Source organism: Saxophila tyrrhenica (genome assembly GCF_035928015.1).
Source record: "Saxophila tyrrhenica strain CCFEE 5935 chromosome Unknown scaffold_11, whole genome shotgun sequence".
Classification (NCBI taxonomy): Eukaryota; Fungi; Ascomycota; class Dothideomycetes; order Mycosphaerellales; family Extremaceae; genus Saxophila; species Saxophila tyrrhenica.
In genome coordinates this window covers 1,006,181-1,022,486 of record NW_027041743.1, presented here as the reverse complement: position 1 = coordinate 1,022,486, position 16,306 = coordinate 1,006,181, and the positions used below count along the sequence as shown (strand labels likewise).

The 16,306-nt window shown below is 55.7% G+C and overlaps 7 protein-coding genes across 7 annotated transcripts; 3 read left to right on the top strand and 4 right to left on the bottom strand.

Moving 5' to 3' along the window:
• Nucleotides 1-372: 372 nt before the first annotated feature.
• On the bottom strand, nt 373-1,760 carry RNR2 (Ribonucleotide-diphosphate reductase (RNR), small subunit; the record flags this gene model as incomplete). The annotated part of the gene is made up of 3 exons (XM_064804710.1): nt 373-1,329; nt 1,406-1,672; nt 1,731-1,760. 3 exons carry the CDS (start codon nt 1,758-1,760, stop codon nt 373-375), a joined length of 1,254 nt encoding a protein of 417 aa, XP_064657480.1.
• A 1,065-nt stretch (nt 1,761-2,825) lies between these two features.
• On the top strand, nt 2,826-3,479 carry LTR77_007472 (uncharacterized protein; the record flags this gene model as incomplete). The annotated part of the gene is made up of 1 exon (XM_064804709.1): nt 2,826-3,479. The coding sequence occupies one exon, from the start codon at nt 2,826-2,828 to the stop codon at nt 3,477-3,479; it is 654 nt and encodes a 217-aa protein (XP_064657479.1).
• A 448-nt stretch (nt 3,480-3,927) lies between these two features.
• BUD14 (protein phosphatase regulator) lies at nt 3,928-7,309 on the bottom strand (the record flags this gene model as incomplete). Its single annotated transcript, XM_064804708.1, has 3 exons — nt 3,928-5,727; nt 5,781-5,854; nt 5,908-7,309. The coding sequence occupies 3 exons, from the start codon at nt 7,307-7,309 to the stop codon at nt 3,928-3,930; spliced, it is 3,276 nt and encodes a 1,091-aa protein (XP_064657478.1).
• A 1,267-nt stretch (nt 7,310-8,576) lies between these two features.
• On the top strand, nt 8,577-10,667 carry LTR77_007470 (uncharacterized protein; the record flags this gene model as incomplete). Its single annotated transcript, XM_064804707.1, has 2 exons — nt 8,577-10,239; nt 10,294-10,667. 2 exons carry the CDS (start codon nt 8,577-8,579, stop codon nt 10,665-10,667), a joined length of 2,037 nt encoding a protein of 678 aa, XP_064657477.1.
• A 94-nt stretch (nt 10,668-10,761) lies between these two features.
• LTR77_007469 (uncharacterized protein) lies at nt 10,762-12,345 on the bottom strand (the record flags this gene model as incomplete). Its single annotated transcript, XM_064804706.1, has 2 exons — nt 10,762-10,966; nt 11,024-12,345. The coding sequence occupies 2 exons, from the start codon at nt 12,343-12,345 to the stop codon at nt 10,762-10,764; spliced, it is 1,527 nt and encodes a 508-aa protein (XP_064657476.1).
• Nucleotides 12,346-12,742: 397 nt separating this feature from the next.
• Nucleotides 12,743-14,056, top strand: LAS1 (rRNA-processing protein las1; the record flags this gene model as incomplete). Its single annotated transcript, XM_064804705.1, has 2 exons — nt 12,743-13,467; nt 13,519-14,056. The coding sequence occupies 2 exons, from the start codon at nt 12,743-12,745 to the stop codon at nt 14,054-14,056; spliced, it is 1,263 nt and encodes a 420-aa protein (XP_064657475.1).
• A 756-nt stretch (nt 14,057-14,812) lies between these two features.
• trs31 (Trafficking protein particle complex subunit 31) lies at nt 14,813-15,840 on the bottom strand (the record flags this gene model as incomplete). Its single annotated transcript, XM_064804704.1, has 2 exons — nt 14,813-15,471; nt 15,744-15,840. The coding sequence occupies 2 exons, from the start codon at nt 15,838-15,840 to the stop codon at nt 14,813-14,815; spliced, it is 756 nt and encodes a 251-aa protein (XP_064657474.1).
• Between the last annotated feature and the right edge of the window lie 466 nt (nt 15,841-16,306).

Genomic DNA, 16,306 nt, shown 5'->3' with positions numbered 1-16,306 from the left:
TCCACACCCATGCCTTGCCCACTTCGAGACAGCTTGCCTCGTGCTGCGCTGCTGCATGCGGACGTCACAGTGTCGAACTAATGCACACGAATCGCTCGTGGGAAGGCATGCGAGGCAAAATCTCCGATCCTGTTGGGCGAGCTTGGAGGATGGAGCTTGTGCTGCTTGACGAGAACGAAGCATGATGAGGAAGAATACGAATTTCATGATTTCAGTTCAGCTGGCTACGAACAGGCGACCATCGCTAATGCGCCTTCTGCGTATGCAACGTACAGACAAGCAAAACAGAGTAGTGTATCACAAGTGCATCATCCCACCCACCCATATCCAATCCACAACTCCTCGTGACGCCGTCAAAGCACAATCAATCATCTAGAAGTCCTCGTCAAAAGCAAAGTCGCCGTTCATGACGGGCGCAGCCTCGGCCACGGCACCAGGCTTCTTCTCGTCGTGCTTCTTGGTCGACGCCATGACGCCCGCCTTCTGGTAGTCTCCCACCCGCTTCTCGAAGAAGTTGGTCTTGCCCGCGAGCGAAATGTTCTCCATAAAGTCGAAGGGATTGGTGGCGTGGTAGAACTTGCTGTTGCCGAGCGAGAGTAGTAGTCTGTCGGCGACGAACTCGATGTACTGGCACATGAGCTTCGAGTTCATGCCGAGGAGTGCGCAGGGAAGGGCGTCTGTGAGGAACTCCTGCTCGATAGTGACGGCCTCTGTGATGATGGACTCGACGAGGGCTGCTGAGGGCTTGTTGTTGAGGTGTGAGTAGAGAAGGCAGGCGAAGTCGGTGTGCATGCCCTCGTCGCGAGAGATGAGCTCGTTAGAGAAGGTGAGGCCAGGCATGAGACCACGCTTCTTGAGCCAGAAGATGGCGGCGAATGAGCCGGAGAAAAAGATTCCCTCGACGGCAGCGAAGGCGATGAGGCGGCAGGCGAAGGTAGAGTCCTTGTCCGAGATCCACCGCAACGCCCAGTCAGCCTTCTTACGGATGCATGGGATGTTGTCGATGGCGTTGAACAGGTATGTGCGTTGCTTGGGCTCGCTGATGTATGTGTCGATGAGGAGGGAGTAGGTCTCAGAGTGGATGTTCTCCATCATGATCTGGAAGCCGTAGAAGCAGCGCGCCTCAGGTATTTGCACCTCACCGGAGAAGCGCTCGACCAGGTTCTCGTTGACAATGCCATCGGATGCGGCGAAGAAAGCCAGGACGTGGGAGACGAAGAAGCGCTCGTCGTCATTGAGGCGCTTGTTCCAGTCGTGGAGGTCTTTCGACAGGTCAATCTCCTCTGCGGTCCAGAAGGACGCCTCGGCCTTCTTGTACATCCGCCATATCTGTGTGAAGGGTTAGTGGGGTTGATCATGCACACACTTTACGCGTTGGGTCGCGTCGTGCGGACAGCGCGCTAACCTCGTGATATTTGATCGGGAACAGCACGAATCTGTTCGCGTTCTCCCGCAGTATGGGCTCGTCCATCTCATCCTCCTTTATTGTGGGCGCGACACCGGTCTCTGCAACCTTTGGCTCATCCTCTGGCAGTTCGGGGATGCCCTTGATGGGGACGGCGACCTCGTCGGCCTCGTAGCGGGCGTCGAGGTTCTCTTTGTTCTCTTCGGTGGCTAGCTTCTGCATCTTGACGGGTGACTCCATCTTCAGACTCTCAATGCGGGAGGCAGCCTGGGAAGCATGTTAGTTGGAACGATGATGTAGTGGCGGCGACGATGTCATTGCTAACCTTCTTTGAAGGCGTGGTATCGATGCTCATGTTGTCTGTTGTGAGGTTGTCGTAGTCCAATTGGGTTGAGAGTGGACAGTGGCGAGGAAGGTAAGATGTGTTGTGATGTGAAGAGAACAAAGAGGTGGGAGACGAGACTTAAAGAGCAGACGCGAAGAGAACGCGTTGTTAGCGGCGAACCGAGTCCGCCAAGAAAACATGGCCCGAGTGTCGCGCCCAGATATGACCGCTTCGACTTCACTCTCCTTCCCAGCCTCTCGTAAGGCACGTACACTTCTGTGTGAAGTTAAGATGGATTCCGTTATGACTCTACTATCTCTGCTGCTCGGTCTCTTACGAGCTGTGCGTGTTGGCTCCGTCAGGGTCATGTATATGTGAAGCTATGTTCTAACATCACGCTGCCTCAAGCCCCCATTGGATAAGTACAACGAGGAAGACGAACAGGTGGAGTTAGGAGCATGTAGGTAGTTCAGCGACAATGCAGTGTAGACCGTAAGGTAAGTCCTCCTTGGGGACGGTAAGTCGAAATCATGAATGGCGGTTCACCTCAGACATTACTATCTCCGAAAGCCCTACCAAACTACTTGTTTCAAACGCCGCAAGACCTCTCCAGATCCATACTCTCCTTCGAGAAGACCTTCAGTCCAATGTGGGAGAGCACTGTACCTATGTGAAGGGGCCACCTGCGTTATCAAGAATTCAAGGCGGCGGACAAAGCCTTCAGATCACTCGTAAGTTATTCTCATCCAGCTGCTCATCGCTCCTTCCTTACAAGCTGCTCCTTCCGCATTGGCATTGGCTTCAGGGCCGTGCACTAGCTCATTTCCCTACTACTTCTTGAGCTTCTCACACTTCGAAAACCTTTTCCTCAACAACTCACAGCCAGGCCAGCCAGCCGTCTTGCTTCACCAGTCTACCACATCAACCACTCACCGTACACTACTGATATCTCTTCAAGACGACCAGCCTGCTGCAGGACTCTCACCGCTACCATTGGCACCAGAAGAATCGCATTTTTGGAGAACAAGGTGAGCGTCTTCGTGTCTACGACAGTGCCACTCTCTAACACCTTCACTCCCTAGACACACCAGCGAAATGGAGAACTCTATCTACGCAAACACCGAGCACCATTCTCCCGCTGAGACGACCCCGGCAGCTACAAACATCATCCGCTACACTGCCGCCCAGCTCCGCGCTCTTGGAGAGAAGTGCGCCGGCAGGCCCCCACCACCCACGACGATCTACTCGATATTTGCATATGAGTTCATGCGCAAGACCGAGGCCGAAAAGCTGTTCCGCGGCCACATGTTCGATCTCGCCGGGACGCAGGAGCAAGCTTCCACCAATGAGTCACGATTCTGGGAGATGGAGGATCAGATCGCCGGGCTGAGGAAGCAGCTGATGTCGAAGGATGTTGAAGACCGCCTAGCAACCTCTAATATGCGCTATCACATCCTGCAGACCAAGAACCTTCAGCAGGACAGGCGCGTGGAAGGGCACGGGAAGCGTTTGGCAGAGTTGGAGGCGAAGCTGAGTGATGTTGCGGAGATGAAAATGCAGGCCGAGCTCGACACGCTCAACGCCAAAGTCACGGCCTACAAGACGGACATCGACATGTTGTTCCAGGAGCGCGACAGCCTCGCCGATCAGCTCGACGAAGCCAGCAAGCGCATTGCCAAGCTGGAGAACACCATCCGCCTGCTGACCGTCAAGAGCTTCGTGCCGGGAGAGATGTGGTCTGATGAGTGAAGGGAAGGGGTGCATTCTCAGAGTTCGGAAGTGGTGTTATGCAGAGGTTCATGGTGCGATGGACGTTTTTTGTGCATCGGAGAAGGCTGGACTGGGGCTACTGGGTGTTGACTACTTGTACTTACCGGTATAATGGAACGCGAGCACGGATCTTTTCTCCAAGATCGAATTGACCTGACAGCAGCGCATTGTGCCTTTCATACCTTTTGACCATTTCTGATGCTCGAGAAGACGTCACCATGATCCGTATGCTGCACAACAGAGGTCCTCTCGATCAAACATCATGCATACCATCACCTCGCTATGCTACCCTCACGCTGCACAAACGCTAACAGTATACGCTACACTCATTCCTTGTCCGTCGGACAGGTCTCACAACCCGCATCATCCATCTCATCCCATCATAACCCCTCCCTCCCCACCAGCCCTCCCCACAGACCGCCCCAACTCAATTAAGCTGGATCCCCCTCCTCCCCAAAAACCCCGCCAACAACCCATCCAACTCCCCCAACATCCCCTCCACCCCCTTCCGCTCCCGCTCAAACAACCCCTTCATCACGGGATGCTCCCGCCCCACGGCCGTCACCCCGGACGTATCGTAGATAAGGACGAGCATGTCGCGCACCTCGGAGCCGTCCTCGAGCCAGGCGCGGAGCGAGGCGTCGGACCAGGGCTGTTGGGAAGCTGGGCTTATTGGATCTGCAGAGGAGGTGGCGGAGGGGAGGGAGTCGGTGGAGAGGCCGCGGGTGGGCGCGAGGGTGGTGGTGGGGGCGTCTTTGGGTTGGTTGTTGGGGGCGGAGACGATGCTGGGGGAGGAGGTGAGGCTGTCTGGCTCTTCTTCGTCTTCGACTTCGACTTCCTTGTCGTCTTCGTCGTCGGGGAGGTCGCGGGGGTCGTTGGCGCCGGGCATAGGGATGTGGATGGATTCGGTGCCGTGCATGAAGGTGCTGTGCGTGATTTCGACGGGACTCTCGGATAAGCCGTCTTCTTGCGTGCCAGTTGCCCGCTTGTCCTGCTCTTTGAACGGGTTCGGTCCTTCGTCGTCTGTAGGCGTGTCGAAGTCGTCGAGCTCCATGCGCTGTTTGACCTTCTTCGCCTTGACGGGCTTCTGGCTCTTGCTTGTGTCGGGGCCGAGCACGTTCGTGAGTGGTGACAGTGCTCCCTCCTTAGTCTGCTTGTCTTGAAGGGCCAGCTCGGTGTGAAGATGCGGTTGGTCGTCTGTCGCTGCTTGTTCAGGCTCTGCGGCACCCATCTCATAGGCGACTTCAGAGCCTTGGAGCTCTGCAACCATCTCCTTTGGCTCTTCCGGTGCTTGTTGCTGCGGTGGCTCCTGCGGAGGCGCTTCGCGTGCTGGGATAGAGGTCTGTGAATGCGGTGGTGCTTTCTGGAGTTTGCCTCTAGTCGGCTGCCTCGTCTGAACCTCCTGCCTTCGAATGTCTGACGGTGCCAACGAGCCTGCATTGTCCTTCTCTGGCGAGACTCGTCCACTCTGCACGGGGCTGTGCGTGGGTGATTGTGCCTCGTACGAAGCCTTCTCAGCATCGCTCAAATCCGCTACTGACATGTCCTCCTTCGACTTCTTATCCTTCTTCTTGCTCTTGAAAAGGCCGCTGAGCATGCCGCCCTTCTTCTCTTTCTTCTCCTTTTTGCTGTCTTTCTTGCTCAGGGACTCCGTCGGCGAAACCGTCTTCACCAGGTTCTCCAAGCTGGGATTCCGCGTGCTGTCGGTGGATAATGAGTTCTTGCCCTCCTCTCGAAGCAACCCAGGAGTCAAGGTGATCTTCCGCGTTTCTATCGTGTCGTCCTTGAGGAATGAATCTGTATTACGTGTTCGGCGTGACTTCAGCGGTGCAGCCTCGGTCTTATCCACAAGCTTCGGGCTGAGTTGCGGCTCATCGACATTACCATTGAGAGCAGCTGCAGCCGTCGCAGCCTGTTCGCGGTCAAAGGAAGCACGTGACGAAGACGACGACGCCCGTGAAAGTCCGCCCTCTTCTGGTGTCGTGACCTTCTCCGCAGCTGGTTCCTCTTCGACGTGCTCCTCTTGCTGGGTGTCCTCGGATTGAACAACGCCAGCGTAGGGGTCTATGGGTGGCTGGTCTTCCTCGTCTGATGAGTAGTCGTAGTCGGAGGCCTCAACATATGTCGGTGCTGCGAACTGCACGGTCTTGGCGTTTCGCCTCCTCATGGCTTTTTTGAGCGGATTCCGGGTCTTCTCAGAGTTGTCGCTGAGCATGGTGGCAGATAGCTAGAACACGTCAGGGATAGTGAACAAATGGCTCGAAGAGCTCTTCGACATACATCGATGTTTCTGTGCTTATTCAACCTTGCCAGCCGCTCTGTTGGTGTCTCGATGTGTTCCGCAGGCAGGTATCCTGTACCAAATATCAGCCTTGATCAACCAGTAACCTGGATAAGCAAAACTGACCGATACTGTTGTCTTTTACCACACGGACAAGCCACCAATACGAATTGCTATCGTCAAGCAGAACCATTGTATCGCCTTTCTGCGCGTTGGCTTGCCCCTCGACTGTTGCGACAAAGGTATGCAGCGCGTAGACGAACTCGAAATCGATGTCTTCTGTATCACGTAAGCACTCGCCACCCCAACCAGAATCAATGAAACGATCGTCAAGGGGGTCAAAGAGAGCGTCAGTGTCATCATCATTCTCATCTTCATCCAGGCTGTCCGCCTCGGAGCTTTCCCAGGAGTCCGCGGAGTCTGTCGGCGATGGCGGGGTGTCCAACAGCGGGTCATCGTTTGGTAGTAGCACATCGTCCATGTCCAGGCTGGCGAGGCTGTTGAAGCTCGACGGGTCGGGAAGCCCTGGTCGTGTAGTGTCGGCCAAGTTGCTGGTGAAAGGATTCTTGCGGAACGGGCTTTCGATTGGCCTGGATTCGGCTTCGATGCTGTGGACGATGACGGATCGCTCACTGTTTTGATCGTCGTATGAATTCATGTCGGGATCTTGCTCCTCTGGACCCGTGGCGAACTGTACCTTCCTGACTTCAGGATCCGTGCCCGATCCGTGCATTGCGGCCGCTGATTGCATTATCGGTGATCCAGCAAGGTGGTCCAATGGCTCCTCATACCTACCCTTTGAATGACGATACTTTGACGCAGAAGAAGAACGCTGTGTGCGCTTGAATGGAACAGGTCTTGCCGGTAGATGTACCTCGTCGTCCAGAGACGGACTCGGAGACAGATCAGGCTGGCTGACGAGAGGTGAAGGGACTCTTCCGATTCTGCGGACGTGCAGCGGGAGATGCTGCGGCGTCTGCTGAAGCGGTGAAGAGTCCGGTGGTGAATGAGCGGACTGGTTGGAAGTCCGTTCGCGTGTTGATGTTGGAGTGTCGCGAGGCGAAGGTGAAAGGCTCGATGTGCGTGGTGGCCATTTCACCCTCTCGATCGCTGGGTTGTGCCTAACAGGGGTTAAAGAAGAGGGCGATGTAAACCCACCATCGTCGATGCTCGGCGAGCTCGATATCCTATCCATCATGTCATCGTCCGCGTCTCCCTCTGTCTCCCCGTTCTCGCCATCGTCTTCCCCATCCCTCTGCATCCCGTTCGTCGCACTGTCCTGCTCTAAATGCTGGTTCTGGCTGTGGTCGATCGTGCCCGGCTCCTCCGTTATATCCCCAGACATGTTCCACGCATCTGCCAACGCATGCTCTTCCGAATTGCGCTCTTCGAGGACATGGTGTACCTCGGCGCGCTGATGCGCTCCCAGTCCGCCATGGATGACAGGCTTCTGGTGCTCGGCGGCGGTAGGATTGTCCTGGTCCTGCAGATCGATCGTGTCGGCTCTAACGATGTTCGGTCGTGTCATCTTGAATGGCAGAGGTGGGCAGTGCGTGGCGGAGCAGGCAGGTGGTCAAAGCGAAAGGGTCCCGCTCTTCGAGGTTGCGCAGACGAATGATCGTTGGGCGGTCGTGCGGCGCAGTGGAAAGGTCGTGTTGGCGGTACAGGTCGGTGTTGGACAAGAGAAGGTGCGAAAGAGCGTTGCGCACGCTACCCGGGCGCGCAATGGGAGTGACGGTGGTGTTGGAAAAAATGTCGCGCTCGAGGATGCTGGGCTGGATGGCCGCAATCGCTGGTCCACCGAAACCTGGAGCCGATCCTTGGCTGGCGCGATCAAGCAACAGTCCCGATGCCGGTAGGAAGGGGCGGCGGGCTGCTGGGGGTGAGGTCAGCACGTCGTCTCGGTATACAGCAAGCACTGCGGCACGGCGACTCTGGCAAGGTGATGTGAAGTGGCTTCCAACACGCAGCCGTCTCGACTCCTGTTTCGCTCCGAAGATCTGCGGTTTCACAAGAACCCCTGTCTCTCCGCAATGGGACCAACCGGAGCTACGCCAGATCGAGATCAACCTTATCTGACTTCCGTCTTCTCATCACATCTCCTGAAGATATATATCATCAGTTCTACGGATACTAGTAACGACAATGCATGCTTCAACGACAGCGAGTCATAGCGGCCCTTGAGGATAGCTATCCAGGCGTCTCAGGCATCATGGCCAACTCTCACTTGGTCATCCTGGCGATCAGACACACACACGCAGAGCTGAAGGAAATACAAGGGTTAACTGCCAAACAAAGCATACAACCCTCATGTCTCTTATCAAGGAACTGATGAACTCTCGAGAGCATCGCTGGTGTATGGCAGTGCCTAGATGCATAAATCGCTGTTAGGTGCTGCACAGCCTCTCGCCCCCAAGGTCGAGACTGAGCTTGACTGAGGCACCTTGTCTGCCTTGCGCCTAGACAATACAATCTTGTTCAATCCTTCGGCCTATCCCCCGCTCAACACCTGAACTGGAATTGTACGTTTCTGCAATCAAGGCAGCATGGGACCATGCCCGTCTTGGGAGAGCCCTCGGACGATCGAGCAGGCAGCAGACAGCCTGAGGTTGGTATCATGCTTGTACAGATCCTCTAAACAGTCGCCTGGCGTGGTAAGGTGTTTCTTCCATGACTACGTTGCGAAGTTCAGCCTTCTATAAGTCAGTGCCTCGAGGACCATTTCATCTCTTCCATTCACGCTCTGGCATCGTTCCTTTACGTCCTGACACCATCTCTTCTACAAAGCTAGCATCATGAAAGTTGGTATCAGCCTTCGTCTCCAAGAGGCTTGGAAGTCCTACTTCGAGAGCAAGCCTAACGTGCAAGCTCGCGTCCAAAAAATAAATGCAGGCACCAAAGACATCGACCAGGACTCGGAGGATAATGCCCACTCCAACTCGACCTCCACAGCTGTGCTTAGATCACCAGAAGTACCCACCCTGGGCTACCGCGATGAATGCATCACCGTCAGAGCCACCAAGGACAAGAAGGGCAATTGGCACTTGATGAAAGAAAATGAGCAATTCGATCCCAAAGCCGACCTGTCGAAGACACGCAGAGCGACTTCGATCTTGGATCCATATTGTATGGTCGTCACCCGCCGCTTCAATCCTCAAGGCGAGCTGGTTGATACCATCCTGGAGATCCAAGCGGCCGGCCTCGTCCGTCTAATCCGAGACTTGGTGTCTTACTACCCTGATGACTCTTTCCGCGTTGGCGACACTATCAAGTTCGATGATCCACCCAAGCTGTTATACTACTACCGCAAAGAGCTTGCAGAGTGCAAGTCACGCCTCGACGTGCCGGACCTGACTAAGACGCATATTAGCTTCGCTCTCAACTTCTTGCATGCCCATTTGGGTGCACGCATGCGGCAATCTGACGAGTTCCTGGCCGCAGGCATGATCCGATTCACAGACTTGTGGATGCTGTTCAAGCCCGGCTGTCTGATGTACCACCGCGACACGGAGCAACTGCTCTCCCTCCGCAAAGGTCAGATCGCAGAATCCCGCTGCGGACCTGTCTTCGCGCTCACGTGTCACGGTGTTGACTACGACGGCGAGAAGATCGGCAAGGTGGAGAGCACGCTGCAGATCACAGCGTTTGAGAACCCACGAATGCTCTCCTCGCTCTCTGTTCTGCCGCTCGACCACTGTGATGATCCGGAAGCCATCAAAGCCAAGGTGCTCACCCGAGCGAAACGGTTTTTGGAACTCCGCGGCATCCACAACTTGCAGCACAAGACGAAGGGCAGGGTCATGATCGACGCCAGCACCTTCCTGCGCCACGTAGTGCCCAGAGACGAAGACAGAGTCGACTCGCAGAAGAAGGGCATCTCCATCCTCGAAGAGTGCAAATGCTGCTGCCCCGTCTGCAGGAAAGCGGTCGACGAGCAACCGGAAGACTACGACCACGAGCTTCGAGAAATCTCAAACGATGAGATGCTGCTCTGCTCCTCCACAGTTCTCGGCTTCCAGCTGTCCCTGCACAAATGGATCCAAATGCGCATCGACGATCTCTCACCCATTGACTGGTCCGAAGAAGCCATCGACCGTCTGGTAATGGACAAGCAGCAGAAAAAGGTCCTCTCCAGCCTCATCAGCTCGCCCGTCTTCACCGATGCCGCAGAAGGCGATGTCATCGGGTGGAGAGGGCGTGGAATGGTGATGCTGTTGCACGGCCAGCCGGGCACGGGCAAGACGCTTACTGCTGAGTCTGTGTGTGAGTCCTTGAAGCGGCCTTTATACATCGTCAGCGGTGGCGAGTTAGGAGCGACACGCGAGAAGGTCGAGAAGACCCTGATAGATATTCTCGAGCTGAGCAAGCTGTGGAAAGCTGTCATACTAATCGACGAAGCGGACGTCTTTCTCGAGCAGAGGAGCGCGCACGACATCGTGCGGAATAACTTCGTCTCTGGTACGTTATTCCCTTTACCACAACTTAGGCTATCTTGCTGATGAGCTTGCACAGTGTTCCTCCGCCGCCTCGAATACTTCTCCGGCATACTAATCCTCACCACCAACCGCGTCGCCCAATTTGACGAAGCGTTCATCTCCCGCATCCACCTCGCGATCAACTACCCCGACCTCGAGCCGTGGATGCGCAAAGCCATCTGGACCAATGCTTTACGCCGCCTCGACGGTAGAACGGACTGGGGCGACGAGTTGGAGGAGATTGCGAAGGTGCCGCTGAATGGTAGGGTGATTGCGTATTCGGTGCGGACGGCCAAGGCGATTGCGGATGCGGAGGGGGAGGAGTTGGGGGTGGGGCATTTGAAGGATGTGGTTGCGGTGCAGCGGAGGTTTGGGGAGGAGGTTCGGAAGGGGAGCAAGGAGATGGGCTGAATTGGGAAGGGGAGGAAGTGGACGCCTGTGAATTCTCAGGCAGTCTTGATTCACGTGGAGGTGTAATATGTAAAAGGTCTGCCTAGATGGCCGGTCAAACCACATCAGCTTTATGTTGTACTTCCGATGCCGTCTTCTTCAGATCGTCGAATGCCTTTTGTCGTTGCCTGTTATTCCAGTTTAGCGTCCTGGAGATACTATCTACCCAATCCTCGCCCTTCCGCTCTAGTGGCAGGACTGTTGGGAACGGGAACCGAGAGGTTGAGATGGTCACGTAGTCCCCTGGCTTCAACTCAGACCTGCAGTCATGTCAGCTCTATCTCACTTCCCTCTCTGTAAACGTCATGCAGACTCACCTCTCCTTCCCATCAAAACTCGCCCAACAGCTCGCCCGCGCATCATAAGGAACCCCTAACCTTAGCACCGTGGTATCCGGCAGGATAATCGGCCGGAAACTCAACGTATGCGGCGCAATCGCCGTCACCAGCATGACAGGGTTCTCCGGATGACACAAACTCCCGCCCGCAGCGAGGTTATACGCCGTAGATCCAGTTGGCGTCGCTACACAGACGCCGTCTCCCTGAACAGTAGTGAAGTGCTCGTCATCGCCAAACATCTCGATCCCGCTCATCGTCGGGTTTGGACCACGGTCGAGCACAATGTCGTTCATGATATTGTGCACGCCGTCGGGACGGTGGGAGGTGGCGTCGCCGGCTAAGTCGCCGATGAGCTCTTCGACGAGGTCGCGGGAATTCTGCTGTTCTTCGCTCTCACGACGCTGGGAGCGCATGATGGTGCCTTCGAAGCGGAGGCGCAGGGAGACGGTAACGCCTTCGCTTACCGCGCGGGTGAGGATGTCGGCGTGGTGGTCGAAGTCGAATTTGGTCAGGAAGCCTAGGGATCCTAAAGCGAAGGACATCACGGGTGGTGGGACGCGCTGGAAGAGCCAGGAGGCGTAGAGCACGGTGCCGTCGCCGCCGAGACAGACGGCGATATCGAAGGTGTGCGGGCGTTTGCGGCAGAGTTCGTTCGTCCAGTAGCGGAGGCGGTCTTTGGCGGTGGGGTCTTGGGAGGTGAGGGAGTCGGCGTTGAAGCAGGTGCTGTTGCGCATGGTCTCTTCGACCCAGACGATGTAGGGGTGGCCTTCCGGGTTCTTGGAGTGGAGGAGCCAGTTGGCCATTTCTCGGGTTTTGCCGATGAGGGTCTGGTCATGTGCTTTCGTGAGGATGAATACGTTGCGGACGTTAAGCTTTAAGCGGACGTGGCTCAGTTTCTTCGAGAGATTCCGTACGTGTGCTGCCATGTCTGACAGCTGCTTTTTCGTCAGAAGTCTCGATTCCTTAGATTCATCGACATCTTCCACGAGCTCCGGTGGGCTCTTATCCGTAGGTTGAGACGCAGACATGCCGGCTTGGTTGGGCGTAAACTGGCCTTCTTTGACCCTCCCCTCGAGCATGGCGTGAAGGATGCAGCCAGTCTTTTGCCGCTTGTTGGAGGGTCTGGATGGTCTGCCTTCTGGCACAAGCGATGCTCGCCGCCTCTGAGCATCTTTCTTGTCGAAGATGACTTCTAGTCTCTCTTGCATGCCTTCTGAGTCGCTAGAGCCAAGGTCGACCTCATCATGTCGCTCGATGGGTTCACCATTCGCCGTCTCCGGGTGGAGGGCATCATGGGACATGCCTATTCCTATTCAAAGATACCCAGAAGGCAATCGGGAGCTTCAATATGGTCCTGGTCTTTGCTCGTCAGTGGTCGGTATCAAGTGGCAATCTTCCTGGCGTGTATCTGTCGATGCTGTCCTATCGATGCCTCGAGAATCTTCAATCCATCGATCAAATCTTTGATATCAAGCTAGGAAGTGACAGGAATCAGATTTGTATTCAAGTTGCCCAATGGTTCACTATCGCATCGCACAAAGTGGGATGAAGTCGCAAGGATGAGGTGGCAGCTCAAACTTCAATGCCGTGGAAGCATGACAAAGATCTGACCAACGCCTTCATAAAATTACTGGAAAGGCGTCAAACACCACAAGTGACACACGAACTTCAAACCACGGACCCGCAAGACCATCAAAAATGTCCCGCTACACCACAACCCCCTGGCGCCACCCCTCCGACCTCCTCCACGTCCGCTCCCAACTCTACCCCCCCACCCCCACCACCCCAACCACAACGTCCGCCCAACGCCACGCCATCACCCGCATCCAAGCCTGGAAACTCCGCGGCAACCTCCCGCACGCCGTCGAATCCACCGCCCTACTCGTCGACGCGCTCCTGCACCACCACCTCCCCGGCACCAGCAGCTTTTCCATTCGCGCGGTGTACAGCGCCGCGTTCACGAGGTTTGTAACCGGATTCTGCGATATAGGCCGCAACCGCGAGAGGTCGCTGGAACCGAGTAGTATGCTCGAGATTGCGCGGCAGATTGGTATGCCGGTTGAATTTGTCGCGCTGAGGCACGAGGCGACGCATGAGGAGTTGCCCGGGGTGAAGCGGTTGGTGGATGCTACTCACCAGGCGCTGGAGTGGTTGTGGAGGGTTTATTGGGGGAGGTTGGAGGAGGTCGAGCGGGAGGAGGGGGTGGGGAAGGAGTTTAGGGCGGAGGTAGTGGGGTTGTTGAAGGGGTTTCGGAAGGGGAGGCGGGATGCGCTGAGGAGGGGGCAGGGGCAGGGGGAGCAGGAGGGCGAGGTGAGAGGGATGCGGGATGGGATCGTGCAGCGGTGTGGGGGTAGTGCGGTTAGGGTCAAGACGGTGGCGGAGGCTCTGGTTGATGAGCGTCTGATTCTGCCTGCGAGTCGAGAGTAAGTCCCGCGCTCACAACTCAACTATCCCGAGCTCGCTAACTTATGTAGGATGGGCGCCCCTCTCGACGGAGCATTCTTACTATGGGACGATCTCCTGAGCAATCTGGCCAACCACCTACCTGGCTTCCGCCGCATGCTTCTGACGAGTCTCCTCGCGAGCATCGGAGCGCATACAGCAACAAACCCTGCCGGCGATGTTCAGAAAGAAGCGCTCTCGAGATGGCTGCTACGCGCTCTATTTGAGTACGATTACGCAGATACAGAGCCGCATCTCCAAGTGCAAGTCATGAAGTGGTGCTGTCTCCACCCTGGTCACTGGAGCGAGTGGATAGGCAGGGAGATCTTACAGCGACATGACAGTGAGCCTGGATTCAGTGAGGAGTGGAGTGAGATCTTTGAAGCGAGTCTACTAGGTGGTGCTATCACGTCACGAGTGCCGGGTGAGGAGGTTGATGAGGACACTCGGATGGAAGAAGGACTTGTGAATGGGAAAGATACGGTTGACGTGGAGCGTGAAATTGTAGAAGCGCAAAGCTGGCACAGGGCGCTTACGCCGATGGCATTGCCTATTGGTGTGGTATCATGACGGTTTCAATCCGCTTCGAATACCAGTCCTGCTTCAAACTGGTTGCAGAGATCTTGTGAACTTCTTGCCCCTCCAACTCTCATCATTAACCCGCTTGCACCTCTCCTTCTCATCATATTCATACTCGAGGAAAACGTGCCCCTCTCACTCGGAGGAGGGCCATGCACTCGAGCATCCATTCGGGGCGTAAAGGCAAGTAACGCGGTAGGCACAAACGTAGTATGTCTGAATCCTGCGGGCAGCCGTGAGGTTGAGTGTACCGGTAAAAGATTGGTACTTCTCGCCCGAATTGCCTCCACCACCCACGAACCGCTGTGGTATATCCGCTCCGTTGTGGTATATCCGCTCCGTAATCATACCGGCCATTGTCTCCATCCCCAATTCATAGCGTACTGCTCCTCGATGTCTGACCCTGCCCCTCATGGTGATGGTCCTTTTCACTGCCGTAAAGTGCTGCTCATCGCAAAAAGCAGCACGAGCCCCTAACTCGAAACCCCCACTTTCTCCATCTTCCTTAGCAAAAGGACAAAAAGACTCCAGCACCAGCACTCGAGCGCGATCGGTCGTGGAGCAAGTATTCGCACGTGTGATCTAAGGGTCGCAGAGCTTTACCATTGTTTCGTTCGGAGTCATTGAAGGTGGGACATATCCTTGCCAGTGAGCACCGGTGCTGAAGTGAGTAGTGGACTCCAATAATTTGATATATACCTTGATTCGCGTCGTCCGGAGTTCAGCCGAGCGGACGCCGCCGCCACTTCAGCCACCGCTGGCTTTGATCGCTTCTTCGCGCTCTACCACGCTCTCTTTGAATTTGACCAGGAAGATGGTCTTGCCCGGCCACATCTCGTCGCCTTCTCCCGCCGAGTGGACGGAGACGCCGTCGGTGCTGAAGCCTGCGGCGTCGCACATGCCTTCGATGATCCCTCCGACGAAGGCTGCGCAATTGAGCTGGCTCATTTCCTTCGGGATGCTGATGTATGTGTTCACCAAGGGCTCGTTATCGATGATCATGTACTCGTTGTTCTTCGTGGTGCTCTTCTCCAGGGCATCTGCGCTGCGGCTGAAGAGGGCGCGCCAGAGTGTGCCGTGTATGAATTGCAGGAGCTCGACGATGCGGGTTGGTCGGGTCGCTGAGCGAGGGGGCTGTCGGTATAGCAGGAGGTCGAGCATTTTGATGCCGATGGGATATCCTGCTCTGTTGAGGCGCGATTCGATCTCGGAGACGGAACTGGATTTGGAATGGTGGTAGGTGATGAGGGTGTTGAAGAGGTAGGCGAAGGAGGCGAGGGAGATCTCGGTGGTTTTGGTTCGGTTGAGGTTGCGGTCGTAGATGGTTTTGCGGTTGGAGGGGTATCTCAGTGTTGACTGGAAGGGCTTCGCGGGAGGAATTGGGATGTAGTTGGCGGTCTTCGCCTCTTGAGGAGGAGGCATTGTTGGTGTTGCGGTAGGCATGGTGGAGGCTCAGTTTTAGATGGTGGGAAAGAGAGTGTGTTCTTCACATGGCTGACGCGAACTCGGTGTGCTTATTCCGTGAGGATACAAGTAACAATGCTCATGGTGCAATCCTCTCACAGTAATGTGATATTGTTCGGACCGTGTTGCAACAATCACATGTCAAACTCAAGATCACTTCAAGCTCACCTGAGGTGAGGTTTGACGATGTCCGGTATCAGATATGCGTACGTACCCAGGAGTACGCCAACTATCGCCGTTCGGCAAAGTCTTAGGCACCAGAGTCCTTCTGGATTGACACATGTCTTCATCAACGCATTGTGGAAATTCATGTGAAAGGCTTGTGGAACTTCACAACACGACACATCATCACTCCATGACTTTGTCACCGCGTCTGACGCCATCACGATCGATGAGTCGCCGCAGGAGACCGGCCCGATACGAGGCTGGTAACGGTACAGCTTCCCTTCGAGCCCGAAGCTTGCCCAGGTATTACCCGGCCCCAAGACAACTCTGTTTGATTATGCTTCAACGGCTGCAGAGTCTGGACGCGGTCACGACTTGATGGAAACAAAGGACGACTGCGAGACACACGGCGCGACATGTTCTTCGGACGTGGCTGATCGGACTGGAATGCGGTTGCTATTTCCGGGCAGAACACCACAGCATCAGCGCCGATCCTTGATCCGGGCGCTTTCACATGTCAGCGCACGGAGCTCACGAGCCGACGCTCGAATGCGTTAGTCGGACGCAATCGAGGCAAGTGACCACGAGAGCTTGCTACTCCTCTCTTCCACC